Source organism: Pelophylax lessonae (genome assembly GCF_965119305.1).
Source record: "Pelophylax lessonae genome assembly, chromosome: 4".
Taxonomy (NCBI): domain Eukaryota; kingdom Metazoa; phylum Chordata; class Amphibia; order Anura; family Ranidae; genus Pelophylax; species Pelophylax lessonae.
The window spans coordinates 246,232,018-246,253,059 of record NC_138771.1 but is presented as its reverse complement, the minus strand read 5'-3'; the positions used below and the strand labels follow the sequence as shown (position 1 = coordinate 246,253,059).

The 21,042-nt window shown below is 40.0% G+C and overlaps 1 protein-coding gene across 1 annotated transcript; it reads left to right on the top strand.

The window, feature by feature from the left end:
• The first annotated feature begins 2,853 nt into the window (after positions 1-2,853).
• SLC38A2 (solute carrier family 38 member 2) lies at positions 2,854-18,790 on the top strand. Its single transcript, XM_082254378.1, has 16 exons — positions 2,854-3,031; positions 5,366-5,576; positions 5,755-5,833; positions 5,934-6,049; positions 7,330-7,403; positions 7,489-7,581; positions 7,680-7,761; positions 11,025-11,107; positions 11,372-11,430; positions 12,534-12,713; positions 12,846-12,925; positions 13,011-13,111; positions 14,209-14,333; positions 14,752-14,896; positions 15,182-15,279; positions 17,771-18,790. Exons 2-16 carry the CDS (start codon positions 5,458-5,460, stop codon positions 17,864-17,866), a joined length of 1,530 nt encoding a protein of 509 aa, XP_082110504.1. The 5' UTR covers positions 2,854-3,031; positions 5,366-5,457; the 3' UTR covers positions 17,867-18,790.
• Positions 18,791-21,042: the final 2,252 nt, after the last annotated feature.

The window sequence follows — 21,042 nt, the reverse complement described above, 5'->3', positions numbered from 1 at the left end:
GTAAACCTTCACAAAAAAAAAAAACCTGAAAGACAAAGGCATAATGAGCTAGTATGCATCGCATACTAGCACATTATGAAATACTTACCTTAGAACGAAGCCCCCCACTCACCGCTGACACAGGCGGCATGTTCACCCATCTTCATTCTGGGTTCGCGTCCTCCGGCCATCTGACTGGCCAGGGCCGCGATGACGTCACTCCCATGATTGCGCACGGGAGCCGCCGTTCACGGCACAGGACTCTGAAGAAACGGCACGGGCGGCCGTTCCTTCAGAGCGCATGCGCCAGTGATGTCACTGGGTGCATGCAAAGTAAATATCTCCTAAGTTTAGGAGATATTTACAGTACCTATAGGTAAGTCTTATCATAGACTTACCTAAAGGTACCAGTTTCAGAGGAAGGTTTACTTCCTCTTTAAGAACTTAACGACCACCCGCCGCAGTTTTACTGCAGCAGGTCATCTCTGTCCCGCGAAACAACATACCTGTACGCCACTTTCCGGGACCGCTAGCGGGGTCGCGCGCATGTGCCCATTCACCACAGAGGAAGCCGATCAGGGGGTCTGTCGGCCGCGATTGCCACTGGGCACCTGCGATCGCTCCCCGTGGAGACAGAACGGCGGTCTGCTGTGTTTACAACGGCAGACCGCCGTTCTGTCTCTACAGGGTGCGATCGCGGGTGCCCAGTGGCAATCGCATCTGACAGACTCCCTGATCGGCTTCCTCTGTGGTGAATGGGCGCACGCTGCTCTGTCAGTTATGAACACAGGGATCCAGTGTTCCTCTTATTTAGGAAAACAGGTCTCTGTGTTCATGCAGAAAGCCCCCCACCCACAGTTAGAAAGCACCCCCTAGGGACACATTTAACCCTTTGATCCCCCTGGTGTTAACCCCTTCCCTGCCAGTGTCATTATTACAGTAACAGTGCATATTTTTAACACTGATTACTGTAGTAATGTCACTGGTCCCCTCAAAAGTGTCAAAAATATCAGTTAGGGGTCCAATCTGTCTGGCGCAATGTTGCAGTCCCGCTAAAAATCACTGATCGCCACCATTACTAGTAATAAATAAACAAACAATAAAAATTACATAAATCTTTCCCATAGTTTGAAGACGCGATAACTTTTGAACCAATCAATATGCACTTATTGGGATTTTTTTTACCAAAAATATGTAGCAGAATACAAATTGGCCTTATTGGGAATATTTTATAGCAGAAAGTGAAAAATATATTTTTTTCAGAATTGTCACTCTTTTTTTGTTTATAGCGCAAAAAATAAAAATCTCAGAGGTGATCAAATACCACCAAAAGAAAGGGTCCTTTCACACGGTCCGCTGTGCGGACCGTTCTCTGCTCAGCGGGATCGATCCGCCGATCCTCGCTGAGCAGGCAGGTGACAGTTCCCTCTCTGCACTGTGTGCAGGGCCGGAGGTGCCAGAGCCCCGTTGCTCTCTATGGGGGAATCCAAAGCGATCCCCTGGACGGATGGAAAATAGGGTTTCCATCCGTCCGGATTTCACGGACAGGATCGGATGCGGATGGCAGCGGGTGTCAGCGGACATGTCACCGCTGCCCCATAGGGGTGCATGGAGGATCCAATCAGATACACCTAAAAAACTGACAGGCGGATCTGATCGGATCGTTCCTGTGAAAGGACCCTAAGTTCTATTTGTGGGAAAAAAAGGATATAAATGTTATTTGGGTACAGCAAGGCACGATAGCACAGTTGTCAGTTAACGTAAAGCAGTCCCAAATCACAAAAAATGGCCTGGTCATTAGGCCTCATGCACACTGGACGTTTTTACAGCGGCTGTTTTTGGCGTCAGACATTTTTTTCCGCAGCCAGTAAACTCCCCAGCATTTTATCCAATGTCTCCATGTACACACAGACTGTTATCAGCAGTTTTTGGGCAGGGGCTTTTTCTGGCTGTAAAAAAAAACGAAATCTAATGGGTTTTGAGTGGCGTTTTTCAGCTGTAAAAACACTCTAACCTCATAAACACTAAGGCTACATTCACATGTCGGCATAGCGATCGCGGGCAGAATCACCGCGATCTGGAGATCATTGCAAATCGCCAAAATCGCGGGACGCATGACGCCCAAAGAAAGGTACAAGAGCTTCTTTGGGGCGTCATGCCTCCCGCAATTTTTTTGCGCGATGTTACCGCGATTCAGCAGGCGGAAATCGCGGCAACATTGCACAGCTTTTGGGGTGCTATTGCAAATCACGGGCAACCCACAGGCGTCCCGCAATTTGCAATGATTTCTGGATCGCGGGCAGAATCACAGTGATTCTACCCGCGATCGCTACGCCGACATGTGAACGTAGCCTAAAAAACGCCAAAAAAACGCTAAAGTGGTTAAAATAGCAGAGAGGTGAACTTTAGCTAAAAACGCCAAAAGATGCTAAAAAACACCAATGCAAAAAAGCTAAAAAAAAGCGTTGAAAAACTCACTACAAAGCTACTGGCGTTTTTTGTAACATGTGGGGTGTGCAGCATGAGGCCTAAAGGGGGGGGGGAGCTTCCGGTCCAGGAGTGGTTTAGCTACTACCTTCAGCAATGACAGGCTCTGGAATCTCTGAACTGAATAGCGCCCCCCTGAGTGTGTGTGTGAGAGTTGTATGTATCTGTACCCTGGCAGCACACAACAAACACAGCTCGGACTAGGAGGAGAACCTCACACGCCGCACTTGAACCTTCACCGAGCCCCAGCAGTAGTGGGAGGGACAGGGGCGTGGTCTTTAATGTTGGTACACAAAGACAGAAGAGGTTTTATTGATAAATGACGCACGGCAGCCCCGCCCCGCCCCACCCCGCCCCTCCCTCTGCATACCACTATTAAGCGACTGTAACCGGGGAGACCAGCACTTGCAGAAGCGCCGTCGAACGAGGAACTTCTTTTTCTTTTTATTTATATCAATAGAGCGTATTTATAGTTGTATCCTATTTATTTCTGTATCTTCTTCTAATTATTGGAGCATTGGTCGTGTGAGGGGAGCCGGATCTGTACATCTGTGAGGATTGGAAGGTAAGAACATCGGCAGGCTGTGTGGGTGACAGTGCAGCACGAGGCTTGTGAATGTGACTGCTGTGTATGTATACATTGGACGGGGGCTGCCTGCATGGGGGGGGGGGGGGCATTACTCATCAGCAGCCAGGGACCAATCCCACATATATTAATTCTCTTCTGTGTATACCCAGTAATCCTCCTCTATACATTGCATCAGACTATAGAGATCGGAGTGTGTCTGATCTGTACAGCCATTTACCATGGCTCATTGTCTGAGATATCTGTGGGTTTATAGGTGACCATAATAATGAATGGATTCTGCACCAGATCTCTAAAGATTCTATCGATCTTGCTGTGGATCGTTCAATCTATGTTGTAATCGACCCACCCATCACCTATAGCTAGCTAAACATCTATCTATCCATCATCTATGTAGCTTTATATCTTTCTAAATATAACTAACCATCAGTGTTTATATCATCTCTATCTGTCAATCATCTATGTATCTATCTTTATAAATCTGTCTATTGATCAATCAATCATCTATAGAGATCTGCCTATTTATCTATCTATCTAAATATAACTAATCATCAGTGTTTACATGATCTCTATCTATCTGTCAATCATCTATGTATCTATCTTTATATATCTGTCTATTGATCATTCAATCATCTATAGAGATCTGCCTATTTATCTATCTATCTAAATATAACTAATCATCAGTGTTTACATAATCTCTATCTATCTGTCAATCATCTATGTATCTATCTTTATAAATCTGTCTATTCATCAATCAATCTATCCATCATCTATATAGATCTGCCTATTTATCTATCTATAAATATAACTAATCATATAAATATAACTAATCATATAAATATAACTAATCATCAATGTTTACATCATCTCTATCTATCTGTCAATCATCTATGTATCTATCTTTATATATCTGTCTATTGATCAATCAATCATCTATAGAGATCTGTCTATTTATCTATCTGTCTATCTATATATAACGAATCATCATTCTTTGCATCATTTAAATCTATCTAAACAACAATCTAATAATCGTCTCTAAGCGATTGCTCGATCAATCAATCTATCCATCATCTATATAGATCTATTTATCTATCTCTGTCTATCCTATCCTTACGAAATTGGTTGGGTGATCACTTGTCCATAGTGAATAATAATTTCTCGATGAATTTCTAGGAGTGTCCACTCCTTTGTACTGGATGGCTGAGTTGAGAGGAAATCCGGCACATGGATGGGGATCTGTTTCAATAGTATGTGGTGGTTGCATCAGATTCTTGCAGAGTAGAGGTTAGTTTGAGGAAACGAAGGAGGAGACGAGGAGTGGCCATGTATCGCACACTGCTCAACGCCGAGCATCACTGGTCGCTTATTCGCAAGCTTTTTTTTTTCCCCAGTAAACTCAGCCCCTATAGAGAATTTTCTAGACATGGGCGCCTTTTTCTACTGAAATACTGTCTGATTTTTTTTTTTTTTTTTAACCGCCGAGGCAATTCCTTTTTTTTTTTTCAAATAACCGACATTTTATTTTCATTTAAACTTAATATATTTAGTTATATATATTTTTTTTAATAAATGTTTTATTGCCATTGATCCTATGCTTAGTTGATCATTAATGGTAAAATAGTGTGTGTGTGTGTATATATATATATATATATATATATATATATATATATATACTAGATATATATATATATACTATATATATATATATTTATATATATGCACACACACACACTATTATATATATATAATGTACTAATTAATTACCTGGATATACACAGATTATTCACCTGGATCACGTAGATGTGTTTTCGTAGCTGATAACAACCACATTAGTCCTACAACACATTAATGTTATAGATGGGTTTTTTGTTAGCCAGTACAGCAATTCTAGCAGTTATATCTTATTCTTTTCAATCATGCTATATATAAGTAATAATTGTGTTACCTATCAATGTAGCATCTGAGTGGTGATGATGATCACCCTAAATATTTGCTTTAGTATAAAAGTATTATGGTGTATACAATGGTATATGGAGGGGCCATAATAAAACAATGGCCTGAATTAGGTGGGATTTAATATCTGCTCATGGCCTTGGAATGTTTGATTGACAAGTATGGGTGGAGAGGGACAAGGGGAGGGGGGCGAGGCGGACTGTGTGACTTGGAATTTGCTGTATTCTCTATGAGCACAAGCCAGTACTTTTCCACTCTGACTAACCTCCTCCCCTCTCCTCCTTTCTGCCTGGCTCGTGATGATAAAGCATCACGTGGTTGAATTGCACACTGCAGTATTGACGTTTGCCTTCCTTGCAGGCAGAGAGCCAAGCGCAGCGATCGGCAGCAGCCACACAGACTACATCAGCTGTCCTCGTGAACACGCTCCTGGTACATCTTTCATTATCAGCATGAACAAACAAGAGATTGGAAGGTTTAATATTTCTCCGGATGAGGACAGTGCCAGCAACAACAGCAACGATGATTTCAATTACCCGGAATATCCAGCAAAGAAGCTATCCATTAAAGGGTTAGTCCTCTTCATTTGTATGCGCGACCGTATGGCATTAATTATGCAAAGATATCGTCATAGAAACGCTATATCTCTTCTGCAAGGGCAATTGCGTATAAGATTATTAAACTCTTGGACAATCGTTGACGTTCCCAATTTAGATTGGACAACTGATCTCATGTTCATTCATTTACAGGCATTATGACATGGATGCAGAGAACCAAAATTTCCTTCTTGAGCCTACTTTAACAAAGAAGAAATGTGAGACTGAATATGTAAGTACATCCCTATCTGTATGTATAAGCTCAGATCGAATGAACTACATACGCTGTATGTTTTCGCCAGGTCCATAACGCACCCTTTTTTTATTCTTAGCTTCCAGGGACGACGTCCTTTGGCATGTCAGTATTTAACCTCAGTAACGCCATTGTGGGAAGTGGAATTCTAGGTCTATCCTATGCCATGGCTAACACTGGGATTGCACTATTTATGTAAGTATCTCATTGTCAGTGACCTTTTTCCCAATGACGCCCCTTTTCTTTTTTTCTTGACATTTTGTGCTGATGCTTTCTGTAGATGTGTATTTATGGGGCAGTGCTTTCTCACTAGACTCCACTAGGGGCAGCATTTCTCTGATTTGGTTTAGAAAGGAATATTTATTATTAAATAAAGAACAATAATGTACACTGTTTCCATTGTTTAGTGTTCTGAACAGTTTTGGCACTGCCGTTGAGTTCCGAAAATAAAGCACACTGAGACAATACTATTCTTTTAAAATAAAGGAAACATTTCTTTCCAACAGCAAGACAAAGCACAAACCCAGCCCTGATTTTTTTTTTTCAGTTCTTGCAGTTGGTAGTACCATTAGTCCAATGGTGTCAGAGCTATGCTTTTATATACGTCCTATCCCCCATTCATTAAAGCCTTTGTATAGTCATATTGTACTCAAGCACCCTTGACAAGCAGTAATGGTTGGGGCATAACTAGAAATCACAGGGCCCATAGCAAAAATTTGGGGCCCCTTAGGAAGAAAGAAAGATGCTGTTAAACAACACTCATCCCTCCCTCCTCTCAACTAAGCTGCATTGGTGTCAGAACACACAATTAGAACCCCCTCCTATATAATGCAACAATAAGGCAAGATAAAAATGGTGGACCTGGATGGACAGCTCTCCCCTCTTAGTCCCGACCAGGTCCCCCTCTGCCCCATAGTGGCCACATGGGATGCTATGGCAGTAGTTCTACCACTAAGTATTGGTCACTACTACTGTCACCAATCCTGGGCACTGCCATATACTAATCATATTCTCTGTATTACCAACAAGCACAGAACAGGACATCAGAAGGTCAGGAACATGATTCTCTCTCCTTTGTAAATCATGTATCCTGTAATATGTGAAAGAGATCTAAACAATTTGCTTTGTAGATCAGTTTAGGAAAAATATATACTCCATTTTCTTTCTGTAAGTTTTTTTTATCACTGCTTAGATAGCTGCTAAATCATGTGAAATGGTCCCTCCAGGGGGTATTTCGCATCCTTCAAAGGGTTATGTTAATACATGACACAGCAAGTGCAATAAATCACAGTCCTTAAACAAGTACAGTGCGAAATTGACAGGTTTGGGCTGGTCTTGTGTAATAATAGAGTAATGAGTCAGTGACACAGTAGGATGGAAGCCATAAATGCATTTATACATCAATATACACAATTGCTCTGACACACCTTTGTTGGGAACTTTCACCAATTTTTTCTTTTTGTTTTGTGTTGTAGGATCCTTTTGACATTTGTGTCAATATTCTCTCTCTATTCCATTCACCTACTGTTAAAGACAGCAAATGAAGGAGGTATGTATTTTTAAACCGCATCACTTTTTTAAAGACATTAAATTTGTCAAATGTCCTATTGTTAATGTGTATTTAATTTGTTTAGGTTCTTTATTGTATGAGCAACTGGGATTTAAAGCATTTGGCTTGTTTGGAAAAATTGCAGCCTCTGGATCCATAACCATGCAAAATATTGGAGGTAGGTCATTCACTTCTACCAGCATCACATCTGCAGCTATATAAAATAAAGGTTTTTTTTTTTTTTATTTGTAGCTAATACATTCTCTATTTTTGCAGCAATGTCAAGCTACCTCTACATTGTAAAGTATGAATTGCCTCTTGTAATAAAGGAACTGACTGGTGCTGATCCCAATGCTACGTAAGTATCTTGCTCTAGTAAACTTTTATGGTTTGAGAAACGACACCATAAACCCCATGATACAGGTTTTTCCTTAGCATAGCCACAACTATTTCATATGTATTAAGTTAGTCATTTCAACTTTCAGTATATTTGAGTCAACTTTAAACTTTATTCAGTTTTTTAAAACGGCACCATTTATTTGGGGCTTAAAAAAAAGTAAAGGTAAAAACTGCCCAGCTCAGAGGAGCACTCAGTCCAAAGGGAAGAGGCACCTTATAGTTACCCTAAACCTGGGATCCTCAAACTAAGGCCCTCCAGCTGTTGCGGAACTATACATCCCATGAGGCATTGTAAAACTCTGACATTTATATTAAAAAAGAATAGCGCACACATGAGAAATGAACACATGAGAAAAGAAATGACTATCAAATATGGAGACAATCCATAAATAAAAATGGGTATTTAGTCCCACCATATGGCCATATCGTGCTCAAGCCCACCACTGCGTCAAAGTACCCCATTGTCAGTGGGTCCTACACTATCCATAAAAAAGGGGTGAATCCAGCCTCTCTAACCCTTGGAGACAACACTCCTTGCTGGGAGAGATGTGCTAATGCACTACAAAGGACTCCTCCTATATCTACTTGATAGTGGACACTGATAGAGTACAGGTGTGTGTGGGGGGTGGTATGCTCAACCCCAGAAGTCTGGTCAGACCGAATGCATAATAAACAAGCAAAAAATTGGGGGAGCAAACCCTGAACATGTATATCTAAAGCTGGTGCAGCTATGGACCAAGCGACATGTATATCAAAAAAGAATAGCGCACACATGCAAAAGAAATGACTATCAATTTTAATATACATGTCGCTTGGTTCATAGCTGCACCGGCTTTAGATATACATGTTCAGGGTTTGCTCCCCCAATTTTGCTTGTTTAAAACTCTGACATTTACAGACATGACTAGGCATGATGGGAATTGTAGTTCCTGAACAACTGGAGGGCCATAGTTTGAAGACCCCTGCCCTAAACTATATCTTATTCTCCAAAAATAGCTAATACACGTCCACTACCTATTGGTACAGTAAACTATTGGTGCTTTTCCACTGCATGGAACCGAACGGTTCGGCTCGCTTTTGTGCTTTTCCACTGCATGGTACCGCATGGTACGGTGTTGGAACGGTACGGTACGGCGACGCTTTTCCACTACATGGAACCGAACAGTACGGCTCGCTTAAACAGTACCACCTCAGTTGTGGTTCCAAGAGGGCCGTACCGGTACCATATCCCACAATCCTTTGCATGCAGCCTTGACTGTTTGTCACTACTAGCCACTGATTGGTCAGAGAATCGTTGTTATCCCACCCACTTTACTTTAGTGGAAAAGCAAACTGTACCGAACCGTTCCAACACCGTACCATGCGGTACCAGCAGTGGAAAACCAAGCAGGGCCAAGTGGAGCCGAGCCGGTACTTGCAGTGGAAAAGTGCCATATCTTTCATTAAATTGTTTCTTATGGCACTTTTCCACTGCAAGTACTGGCTCGGCTCTACTCGGCCCTGCTTGGCCCTGTTTGTTTTTCCACTGCATGGTACCGCATGGTACGGTGTTGGAATGGTTCGTTATGGTTTGCTTTTCCACTAAAGTAGTACTAAAGTAAGTGGGTGGGATAACAATGATTCTCTGACCAATCAGTGGCTAGTAGTGACAAGCAGTCAAGGCTGCATGCAAAGGATTGTGGGATATGGTACCAGTACGGCCCTGTTGGAACCACAACCGAGGTGGTACTGTTTAAGCGAGCTGCACCGTTCGGTTCCATGTAGTGGAAAAGCGACGCCGTACCGTACCATACCGTTCCAACACCGTACCATGCGGTACCAGCAGTGGAAAAGCACAAAAGCGAGCCAAACCGTTCGGTTCCATGCAGTGGAAAAGCGCCAATACTGTGTTTTTCTGCCTCCTTCTAACATCTCCCAAGGGCTTCAGAACCTTTCCTTTTAACCTCACTGTTGGTTTGAAACAAGCAGTGCATGTTAGTTGCAGTAATATGCATTGCTCTCTGCACACTACACATCCAATAGTCCATCTCTGCAGGAAGCAAGAGACAGTGACTACTTCCTACATACAGTGGGACCATGGAGAACAAACCTAGTCACCCTCTAACAGTTAGATCACAGGAACAAAAAATATGGAGATTTGCAGGAGGCTGAGGGCAGTGGAAGGTACATTTTTAAGTAAAGAATACATACTTGAGTAGTAAAAAAAATATATATATATATATTATTTATTTTTTTTAGTAGGGTGCCAGGCAGGGTGTAGTGATAAGTGAGGGGCCAAGCAGGTTGTACTGATTCGTATATGTGAGGGTTGGTAAGTTAAAGTAACCCCCTCTGAAAAATGTACATTCATTATACTTTGAGAGCCTACAGAAAAGTCTGACAAAGGAGAGTAGAATGTCCTTCAGAAGGACAGCCCCGATAGTCAACTATGTGAGATAAGATAGCGGGGAAACACATCTCAAGATGTGAGCTAAGCTTAGGTTCACCTAGTGGGGAAACCGATGCTTAACTAGAAAAACTGTTTATCTTCAGTAATTTTCTTTTTTCTAACTTGACCAAAAGACTTTACTTATTTTTAAAAAGAATCTGTAAGAGGCCAATCCCTGGGACAGCCAGTGCGCTGCTTCAAAATATGTTTGTTTGGTGACTTAACACACCGCATTCCACTGAGATGAATGTCTTCGGGCGAACACAGTGCTTTCTTTAGTTACTCCCTGTGAAGAGAGTCCTGCCTATGAAAGCATGTTCTAATACCTTGTACTCATAAGATGCCAAAACAAGCCCTTTACTGGCAGTTACATGCTGAATTCTGGAATATTGAGCGATGTTTTATTAATACTTCAACCAGGACTGTGTGTGCTGTCCCTTAAAGGCGTGTGATACCGTTTTCATTACACACCCTAGCTTATATAACTCTAAAAACGATAATAACATTTTCTTGCTGTGACTGTTAAAGTATTTTAATGTTCTTTATGGATTTGAAAGAGGGGATATTAAAGTAGTATTACCTTACCATTACACAACAAATTTAAAAAAAATATTTTGAATGGGCTTTAATATTTTATTCAATGAATCAGATTTTTTACAATTTTGTGTCTATGTACCTGTCTCATGAATGTGCCCTTAAAGTCCACCCTTTTACAGATGTCTATGTACATCTGTCTTTCCATATTTTTATTTACTATCCGGCCGCTTACTTTGCTTTTTTTTTATGTTTTCCAGTGAATGGTACTTAAATGGAGATTATTTGGTTGTAATGGTTTCTGTAGGCCTCATACTCCCGTTGTCGCTACTAAGAAACTTGGGTAAGTTTTTCCCAATGGGAAGTAAACTTCTTACAACCTGATTGTATAATCTATTTAAACTCTACAAACAAAAGTTTTGGTAAACTTTATAGAGATTGTAACTCGCTTGGCCAATCCTATACTATAAATCATTACTGATTGATGTAATCTGCTATTTGATTTTTTAGATCATTTTTTTTTCATCAATCATGCTTAGCTACACATTTGTTTGATATTCAAATGGCGTTTGTTTTAAAAAGTTCTCTATATTTTTTTTTATTGCAGGGTATTTGGGCTACACGAGTGGCTTTTCACTGCTGTGTATGGTGTTCTTCCTCATTGTTGTAAGTATATTCCTAAAGAGTCAGTCTTCCCAAAATTGTACTCTACTGGTTACCAAAGTCTGGTGGAAGGAAGGAAAAGGGGGGAGGCACACCGCTGATCTCTGATATCTTTTTGAGAATTTCAGGGCAAGAACTTTCTGTCATAGGTCCTGGCTCAGTTTCCACCCATCTTAGTGGATCACTCTTCTATAAATTCTGTGGGGTTGATTTACTAAAACTGGAGAGTGCAAAATCTGGTTCAGCTGTGTATGGTAGACAATCAGATTTTAACTTCAGTTTATTCAATTAAGCTTTGACTTAAAAAAACGAGAAGCTTATTGGGTTCTGTGCAGTGCTGCGGCAGATTTTGCACTCTCCAATTTTAGTAAATCAACCCCCATCAGTTCCTCTGTTGCATTTTCATTAATATAAAATATATTCAGTATCCAAACAGGATTTCGAAAACCTGTAATATTTCATGGGGCATGTGTGCAAACCTGGGGAACTTATGTGCATAAACCTTTTCTCTAGAACCCCTGAGAGGCATAAAACAAGTTCATGTTCTTTAACTGTACAGAACTTACAAAAAATTAGAATGTTAGTTTTGGGTGGACTTATCTCTTTAAATTACTACTCTTATGTAGACCACCTTTTGCAACATATAGGTATATTAATGCCACAGTTCAAAAATAGGTGATATATAATCCTGAACCATTGGCATTAGTCTCATGCAGCCATAAGGTTTTTAGGTGTTCCTTCCTCATCTGACTGGGTACAAATGTTTTCCAACTTTTATTGAAAATGTTATATTATATTTTTTTTCCAAGAATTTATTTTTTTATTATAATAAACATTGTAAGATATTACAAACTTTACAGGTTTTGTATTTTCCATATTATATTTAAAAAGCATTTGTGTATGTTGTTTTTTTTTTTGTTTTGTTTTTTTGCTACCTTTTGTCATTGATGGGGTTGGCTGATGTAACATAGAAGCTGAAAGTTTTTGATACCAACATTATAGTAATAAGTTGGTTTGATAAAGACCATAATAGTGTCTATGACTGCTATTATCTAATAATATTTATCCAAATCACCTCTTTGATCATTTTTATATTTGCATTTTAGGTTATCTACAAGAAATTTCAGATCGCTTGCCCTCTCTTACTAGAAAATGATGCCCTCAACATGACTTTAAACCACACGTTGACCCACTTGACCACACATGCTCCGATACACAGTGATGAGCTGAATGAGACCATTGATAATGAAATGTGCAAACCAAAATACTTTGTTTACAACTCACAGGTAATAATGCCTCTTTAAATTGCCAATTTTTTAGGCAACGTTTATTGACATTTGTTATGTTTTGACCTAACTCTACAGATTTTAGGTTATTTTTATTTGTGTAATTAAATGTTTGTCTCTTTTCCGTTCCAGACGGTGTATGCTGTACCCATCTTGACTTTCTCCTTTGTCTGTCACCCAGCTGTCCTTCCAATTTATCAGGAACTTAAAGGGTATGATCTGTTCTATTTTAAGCCAGTAAAAGAACATTGACTGCCAACGAGCCTGTACTAAAAGTATCCTATTCTCTCTCCGCAGCCGAAGCCGTAGAAGAATGATGAATGTTTCAAACGTGTCCTTTTTCGCTATGTTTATCATGTATCTCCTGGCTGCTCTCTTTGGATATTTGACTTTCTATGGTAATTATTACAACTTACAAGTTGAAAAGTCATATGTTTTCAATGAAAAAACATCTGAGGCTACTTATATGTTCTGCCAGTAGATTATAATCGCAAAACGAAACCCGATGTAACTAAACTCCCAGCGGCATTTGAAAATGTAGCCAATTTGTTGTTTAGTCCGTTTTTATTCAATTGCAAGTGTTGTCCTAGAATATTTAATATGCCGAAACCATACTGTGTCGTAATCTATTTTTTATTAAATACAAATTTAGTCCCTAAATCTCTTGCAAAGGTTTACTATATCATGTAGCTGCTGTTATTAAATCCATGAACCTAGGAAAACCATAATCCAATCCATTCATTCTTGATGGGCAATATTTGTGGGATTGGACTCACAGTGAATCGGCTGATCTGTGTTTTTCAGGTTCAATGGTGCACAAACACAGGAAATCTGAATTTTCTTTTCTCCCAATACCTTTCATAATATATTATGATCTTTCCATATCACATACTTCCACTGCCACCTTCAAAAAATTCAAGTATTTTGAGAAATATGATGTCATAATGACTTTTTGAGTATTAGGGGAAATTAGTTCAAGTACTTGTCAAGTGCTTATTTTGTCATAAAAGCCAACTTCACCCAAAATTTGCTACTTCAGTTTTGCATGCTTTCGCAGAAAATACAATTATAAAATATGCCTACCAGAACACAGCCAATGCATAGCTTTTATTAGCATTACATTCCCCTAATGTGATTTTCAAAATTAAATAAACAAATCATTTTAGGGTTCAGCTGCAAAAGAGTGGTTCCATGTTACGGCTTCGTAGAAGGGTAGCAGAGAAACAAAGGATTGTGGGGAAATGTTACTGTGTTTGTTTCTGAGAGATTTAGAAAGTCAACCAGTGATTTAATACCACCACTATAAAAGTTAGTTTTGTAAGATGTTTTTCTTTTAATTTATCATAATGTGGATAAAAATATGCAATACTTTGCATTTACTGATGTGTTGCATAGAAATCATGATGTCAAAACTCTACATATGCAAAAACCTTATTTTATTATATATATAATCTCTGTCATCATACTAAATAAGTACTCTTTTTATGGTCCACAGGACAGGTTGAGCCAGAGTTACTCCACACATACTCCAAGGTTCCAGGAGCTGGAGTTATATTTGTCGTTGTGCGCCTGGCTGTTCTTATGGCTGTCACCTTAACTGTTCCTATTGTTATTTTCCCAGTAAGTGCTGTTATTTTTCGTATACATAATTAAAATAAATTTTGATGGCCACCTTCAAATGTAATATATCTTAAGTCAGCAAAGAATCTGCATTTCTATTTGCATTTTCCGTTAAGCATAGATTCAATACTACTCCAATTACTCCAAAAAGTATTTTAGACTTCATCAGAGACAGTAAAGTCCAATTAAAATAAAGCACGCATAAGAAAGCTGGCTGCAAATGTGTACTTGCACTTTGCTGAGCACTGATAGTAATTAAAATTGAAATGGTATAAAAACAGCATTGTAGGGCAAGAGGGTATTATAATGCAAGCTATGTTGCATACATTTACTGCATCTGTACAATAAAAGTTTCTATATTGTCACTTGATTTTTTTGTGCTGTTTTCATTACCTAACTTGGCTTTGTTTTATATTAGATCCGTAGCTCCATCATTCAGCTGTTGTGCGCTGGGAAAGACTTTGCTTGGTGGCGCCACATCCTGATCACACTTATCATTCTGGCATTCACCAATTTCCTGGTCATTTTTGTCCCAACCATCAGAGATATCTTTGGATTCATTGGTGAGTCATTGGAAAAACAACTACTCTGTTTATTTTTCTCTACGCTGCTTTGTATTTAGCATCAGATGCCTTGAGGGTAAATTATTTGCATAGTGCAGGAAAAAATGCCAGTAAATAGAGAAATGGGAAAACACTGACATCTCAGAGTGAAGCAGTTTAAATACTAGCAGCAGTTTGTTAACCAGAATGCCAGGTTATTAATGTATATGTAGGTGGGATTTTTTTTTTTTTTTTTAACTCAGCTCCTTGTGTAGAAACTAATGAATTTTTCCTTTTGTGTCATAGGTGCCTCTGCTGCTGCTATGCTGGTCTTTATCCTGCCATCAGCTTTTTACCTCAGGCTAGTGACAAAGGAATCCAGTAGATCAGTGCAGAAGATTGGGGTAAGTCTCCTGTTATGATGTTGATGGTTTTCTAGAGCAACAGTCAGTAGTGTATAATCGTAGTGTATACATGTGTTTTTGGGGTATCAATGTTTTGATTGCAGTTCTGCTTCTTATTACAAAGATGAGATTTAGCCCCCGTTCACACTAAGGCGACCTGGTCGCCTCACAGGTCGCCGTAGGTCGCCTTCCATAGGGAAGCAGCGGACCCATTCTAATAGGAGCGACACAAGTCGCTTCGACTTAGAAAAAGGGTCCGGAGCTACTTTGGGGCGACCAGGAGGTGACCGCCATAGACTTCAATGTTATGAAGTCCGTGGCGGCCGCTCCGAGGTCGCGGCGCGCTGCTCGCACCGCGATCTCGGAGGTCGCCCCTGGAAGTAGCGTCGCGGTAGTGTTAATGGGGGCTTACTAAAACTGGTGCACAGAATCTGATGCAGCTGTGCATGGTAACCAATCATCTAACTAGATTGCTCAATTAAGCTTTGACCATAAAAGCTGGAAGCGGATTTCTTTGCAGAGCTGCACCAGATTTTGCACACTCAAGTTTTAGTAAAACACCCCCAAAGTGTGCTTCTGATAGTTCATGTTTAGAAAGAACACATACGTTAAAAATGTCCAGTTTAAGATGCAATTAGGCATCTCTGAACACTAAAAACAAAGGTTTCCACTGTATTTTACTCTAACCAATCAATGTTGAACATGTATGTACATTTTCTGTTGAAAATGCCTTAAATATTACTTTACTGCCAATACTCAAATGTTCTTTAGTGTTTATTTCTTTTCTTGTACTAATAGTAATATCTACTACCAGCTTAAAAATGATGGCCTTGTACCTTCTTCCTCCACCCCCCTTCTATCTATCTCTTTCTTCGTTCATGGCAGGCCCTTATTCCCCCTTCTTATGTTTATCATGCTGTTAGGTACTTAGCACTCTATAATGCCAATGGGTGTAAGCCCCATGGCCAAATTGAGAGACCAGGAAGGGCTTACACTATAAATGTGATACCTGAGCCACTGTACCTCTGTTGTAGTTCAAGATAAACCACTGTTGTACACTGTCTTTATGTCATACATGGCCTGTCCACGCTTTACAATGACAAAAAAAAAAAAAATGATGACCATATATAACCATACTAAGTGCCGGGTTCACACTTGTGCGATGCGGGAACGCTGCGAATATGCAGCGTGTTCCCGCATCGCATCCGCACCTCTGGCAGTTCACACTGCCATATGCGATACGCAGGGGGTGTCAATTAAATGTTAACGACACCCCCAGTTTGATCGCATATCGCTGTGCGATCTGACCGTACGCACAGAATCGGATCACACAAGTGTGAACCACTGTGCGATCTGATTCTGAGGCGGCTCGAAAAATGCCTCCTGTGCATCTTTGGTGTGGATGCAGTGCGAATTCAGCCATACAAAGTGTATGGCTGAATTCGCATCCGCACAGGAGATCGCATGTAATGAAGGAGCAGTGCGCTCCGAATTACATGCGATCTCGCAAGCCGCAATAATGTGAACCGGCACTTACTCTTGGCCTTAGTTTTTCTAACTAGTTAAACGACACATAGCACTAAGCCCTCTGAGAACTCAGGTGGGGTTCAGGCCTTTTCATACTGTGAAACACCCACACTAATAGGAAGAGTTAAAAAAAAAAATAAGGGTATAGAATAGATTATTATTAATATTATTATACAGGACTAATATAGGGGCAAAAGTCTGCACAGCACTTTACACAAGGGGGCAGATTGTACAGTTACAATACAGGAGGAATCGTAGGACTCTAAAAGCCGGTTCACACTGAGGCGACACGACTTCGGGGGGCGACCTGTGAAGTCGCGTGCACCGCGACTTCGGCGCGACTTGCAGGGACTTCACATAATGGAAGTCTATGCAAGTCGCTCCGAGGTCGCCCCAAAGTAGTACAGGACCCTTTTTCGAAGTCGGAGTGACTTGTGTCGCTCCTATTAGAACGGGTCCTGTACTACTCAATGGACCGCGACCGACCGCGACTTGTCAGGCTGACAAGTCGCGGCAGTGTGAATGGGCTCTAAAAGGAAGAGTCAAGTGATGCAAAAGGTAGTAACTGGGGGATGAACAGATGGAGAAAATAAAAGTACAGTTGTTAGGTAGGGGCAGGATAGGCTTCTCTGAAGAGAAGGGTTTCCAGGGATCCTCTAAAAGTGAACAGATTGAGGTAGGGAGTTGCAGAGGATGGGAGAGGCTTGGGAGAAGTAGTTTACTATAGAGCACAGTGATAATAATTAGATTCCGTTGTAAGTGGATTCCGTTCGAAGTGGATGTAAAAAGCAGCATAGATGCATAGTTGACCTGTGACCAGACAGAGAAGAGATGTACATTAGCGTTAATTCATAAAATTTATGACAGGATCATTTTATTGAACTTTAGTCATTGTGGCATATTATGTGTTATGATCACAGTGACCTTCCAGATAAAATGACAACTTTCATGTATTTCTTTGTAGGCTGCACTATTCCTCATTAGCGGTTTTGTGGTGATGATTGGAAGCATGACCCTGATTATTCTTGACTGGATCCACACTGCTTCTGGCAAACACTAGATGACTCGGTGAGCAACGCGGCACTTTTCTTGAAGTGGAACTGTTCACTCCCAAACTTTCTACTGAGAATGAAATGTAAACCATTGCTTGCAGTTCCTTCCTTCAAGACACCCATTCTTGTAGAACAAAAAGACTCTTCAGAGATTAGTTCTACATCTTGACAAGGACAATGCCTTCTTTATTTCAAGATTTTGGCAGAAGGAAGTAATTTTATTCCATTCTGGAGAATGGACACAAAATCTAAACTTTATTGAAGCCACATGGTTGGTCGTTGTCAATTATTGTTACTCATACTTGTATGTTATTACTTGAACGTGCCTACAGGAACCATTTGAAGTGAGTAAATGTTATACTGCAAAAGTGTTCATCTGGTGGATGGGACAGATCCCTTCCCCCTTTTTTTGTACCAAAAAATTGCTCACCATACTGGACGCACTTCTGAGGGGGAGCTACACAGAAACTGTGCTTAAAGAACGCTTTACTGGTTTGCTACAGTATATTTAAAAATAGTCAGTATTTTAGTAAATAGTCACTTGAGCATGGGATACAGTGAGAGAGAGAAATTTTGTAAAAGCAGGTTGAACAATGTTTTTACTGTCATCAGCTTACTGCTGGAAAGTGCAGTTTATCTTCATACTGAAATGGCCTTTTTGAACATGAGAGAAAAAAAAAATGAAAGTCAAAATACTCCTTTTAGCATGGGTGTAAAAGACTGTTAAAATATTTTACCTGGTTATTTAAAAAAAAAAAAAAAAAAAAATTAGTTGATGGTCAAACCATTACCTGTGTTACATGCGGGTATTTTCTACGGATGGTACATACGTGAAATATTTAAATGGCTAATTTATTGAAGCCCATGACAGTTTACATCGTGTACAGTAGTTTTCAATATTTAAAAACTTAATTTATAAATGACTGAATTACTTGAGCAACTCTTTTTTTTTCTGTTTTCCTAACCATGAACCACGGGGCCTGATTTGTTCTTTTGCTCACAAAATGTTTTACTGTATACATTTTAGAAGGCATTCTCCACAATTCTGTAAGTGACACTGCCGATATAGAAGGTTGTAGAATTTGAAAAGCGCCAGAAAGCTACAAGTCTTTATATAATATTTTACAGTTTCTTTTCCTTGCATGTAGGGATAAAATGCCTAGAGGCCTAAAAACATAGTATGGTACATGCAAGATTAAACAGACTTTTCCAAATTAAAGTGTACTTCTTTCCTATGCAGAATGGATGAAGTGCTTTGCGGAAGCAAATCGTTCAGGAGCTGACTTATGCATTTGTAATATCACTAGTTCCTATAATATATTTATACTTACTACAGACTGGGGAAGATTTACTAAAACTGGTGCAAAACAGAATCTGGTGCAGCTGTGCATATCAACCAATCAGCTTCTAGATTTTATTGGCCAAGCCTAACTGAACAAGATAAAGCTAGATGCTGATTGGTTATTATATAGTTACATAGTTAGTCAGGTTGAAAAAAGACACAAATCCATCTGGCTCAACCAATAAAAAAAAAAAAAATACAGTAATGAAAACCCAACCATACAATCCCATATACACAATCCTATATCCACAGTTGATCCAGAGGAAGGCGAAAAAACCCCAGCAAAGCATGATCCAATTTGCTACAGCAGGGGAAAAAATTCCTTCCTGATCCCCCAAGAGGCAATTGGATATTCCCTGGATCAGCTTTATCTATAAATATTAGTACCCATTTATATTATGTACACCCAGGAAAGAATCCAGGCCTTTTTAAAGCAATCTATGGCACTTTTCCACTGCAAGTACCGGCTTGGCTCTACTCGGCCCTGCTTGGCCCGGTTTGCTTTTCCACTGCTGGTACCGCATGGTATGGTGTTGAAACGCTTCGGTACGGTTTGGTATGGTTTGCTTTTCCACTAAAGTAGTACTAAAGTTAAGTGGGTGGGATAACAATGATTCTCTGACCAATCAGTGGCTAGCAGTGACTGCATGCAAAGGATTGTGGGATATGGTACCTCCTGGAACCACAATCGAGGTGTTACTGTTTTAGAGAGCCGTACCATTCGGTTCCATGCAGTGGAAAAGGCCGCCGGACCGTACCGAACCGTTCCTACACCGTACCATGCGGTACCAGCAGTGGAAAAGCACAAAACGGAGCTGAACCGTTTGGTTCCATGCAGTGGAAAAGCGCCACTAGTGAGCTAGCCAGAACCACCTCTGGAGGGAGTCTATTCCACATTTTCACAGCTCTTACGGTGAAGAAACCTTTCCGTTTTTTGGAGACGAAATCTAATTATGCACAGCTTCACCAGATTTTGTGTACACCAGTTTTAGTAAATCTCCCCCCATTGCTTCCATTCTGTATAGGCAATATATACACAACAAACTGGTGCAGCAAAAGATCACTAGTTCTCACATATAATATACAGTAGATTGCATAGCTATTCACATAATTAACGCACAATGGTACCATACAAATATAATCAACTTGTGTACACAGCAGATAATGCTGTTTCTGTATGAACACTACATATATTTTTTAATATTTAATACTACAGGTGTATAACCTGTGCAAAGTGTGATAGTTCAATACCTGCTATAAATAACCAAGAAAAATAACCTTAACGCACATCTTCATCATGCAGATCTCTATAGATCGCCACTTCTGTCATCTCATTGTCTTCCACGGATGAATATATACTCTAATGTGCTATTTGTAGAACATTGACTCATTGAAAAGCAACCTATTTTTCAATATTTATGATATATGTATAGAAGAATTGTGTAAATATATAAATAGCCTGTAAATATTTCAGTTGTAGATACATTTTTATTTGTTTGGTACGTGGACTGTCTTGATCATTGTTTTTAGATGGTTTACACAAAGCATTCAAGGGAACCCCTAACCTTAAAATGAAGGGGTATGCATCTTGTGACATCAATAAACCTATCGGTAGTGTTTTTTTAGAGCGGGCTGTTTAATTCTTCAAAAATGCAGTGTAAAGGGAATTAAAGCTTTGGGGGAGAACTGCTTCACATCTCTTGGGTGACACCGGATTTGTTCTACTGTACTTCTCCACTTTCCAACTTTGGAGCTTTCAAAGCTTTCCCAGAGAGCAAGGATCCTTTTGGAAAGATGTGCATTTAAGCCTTTTTTTTTGGAGTTCATTCAGCTTTCAGCAGT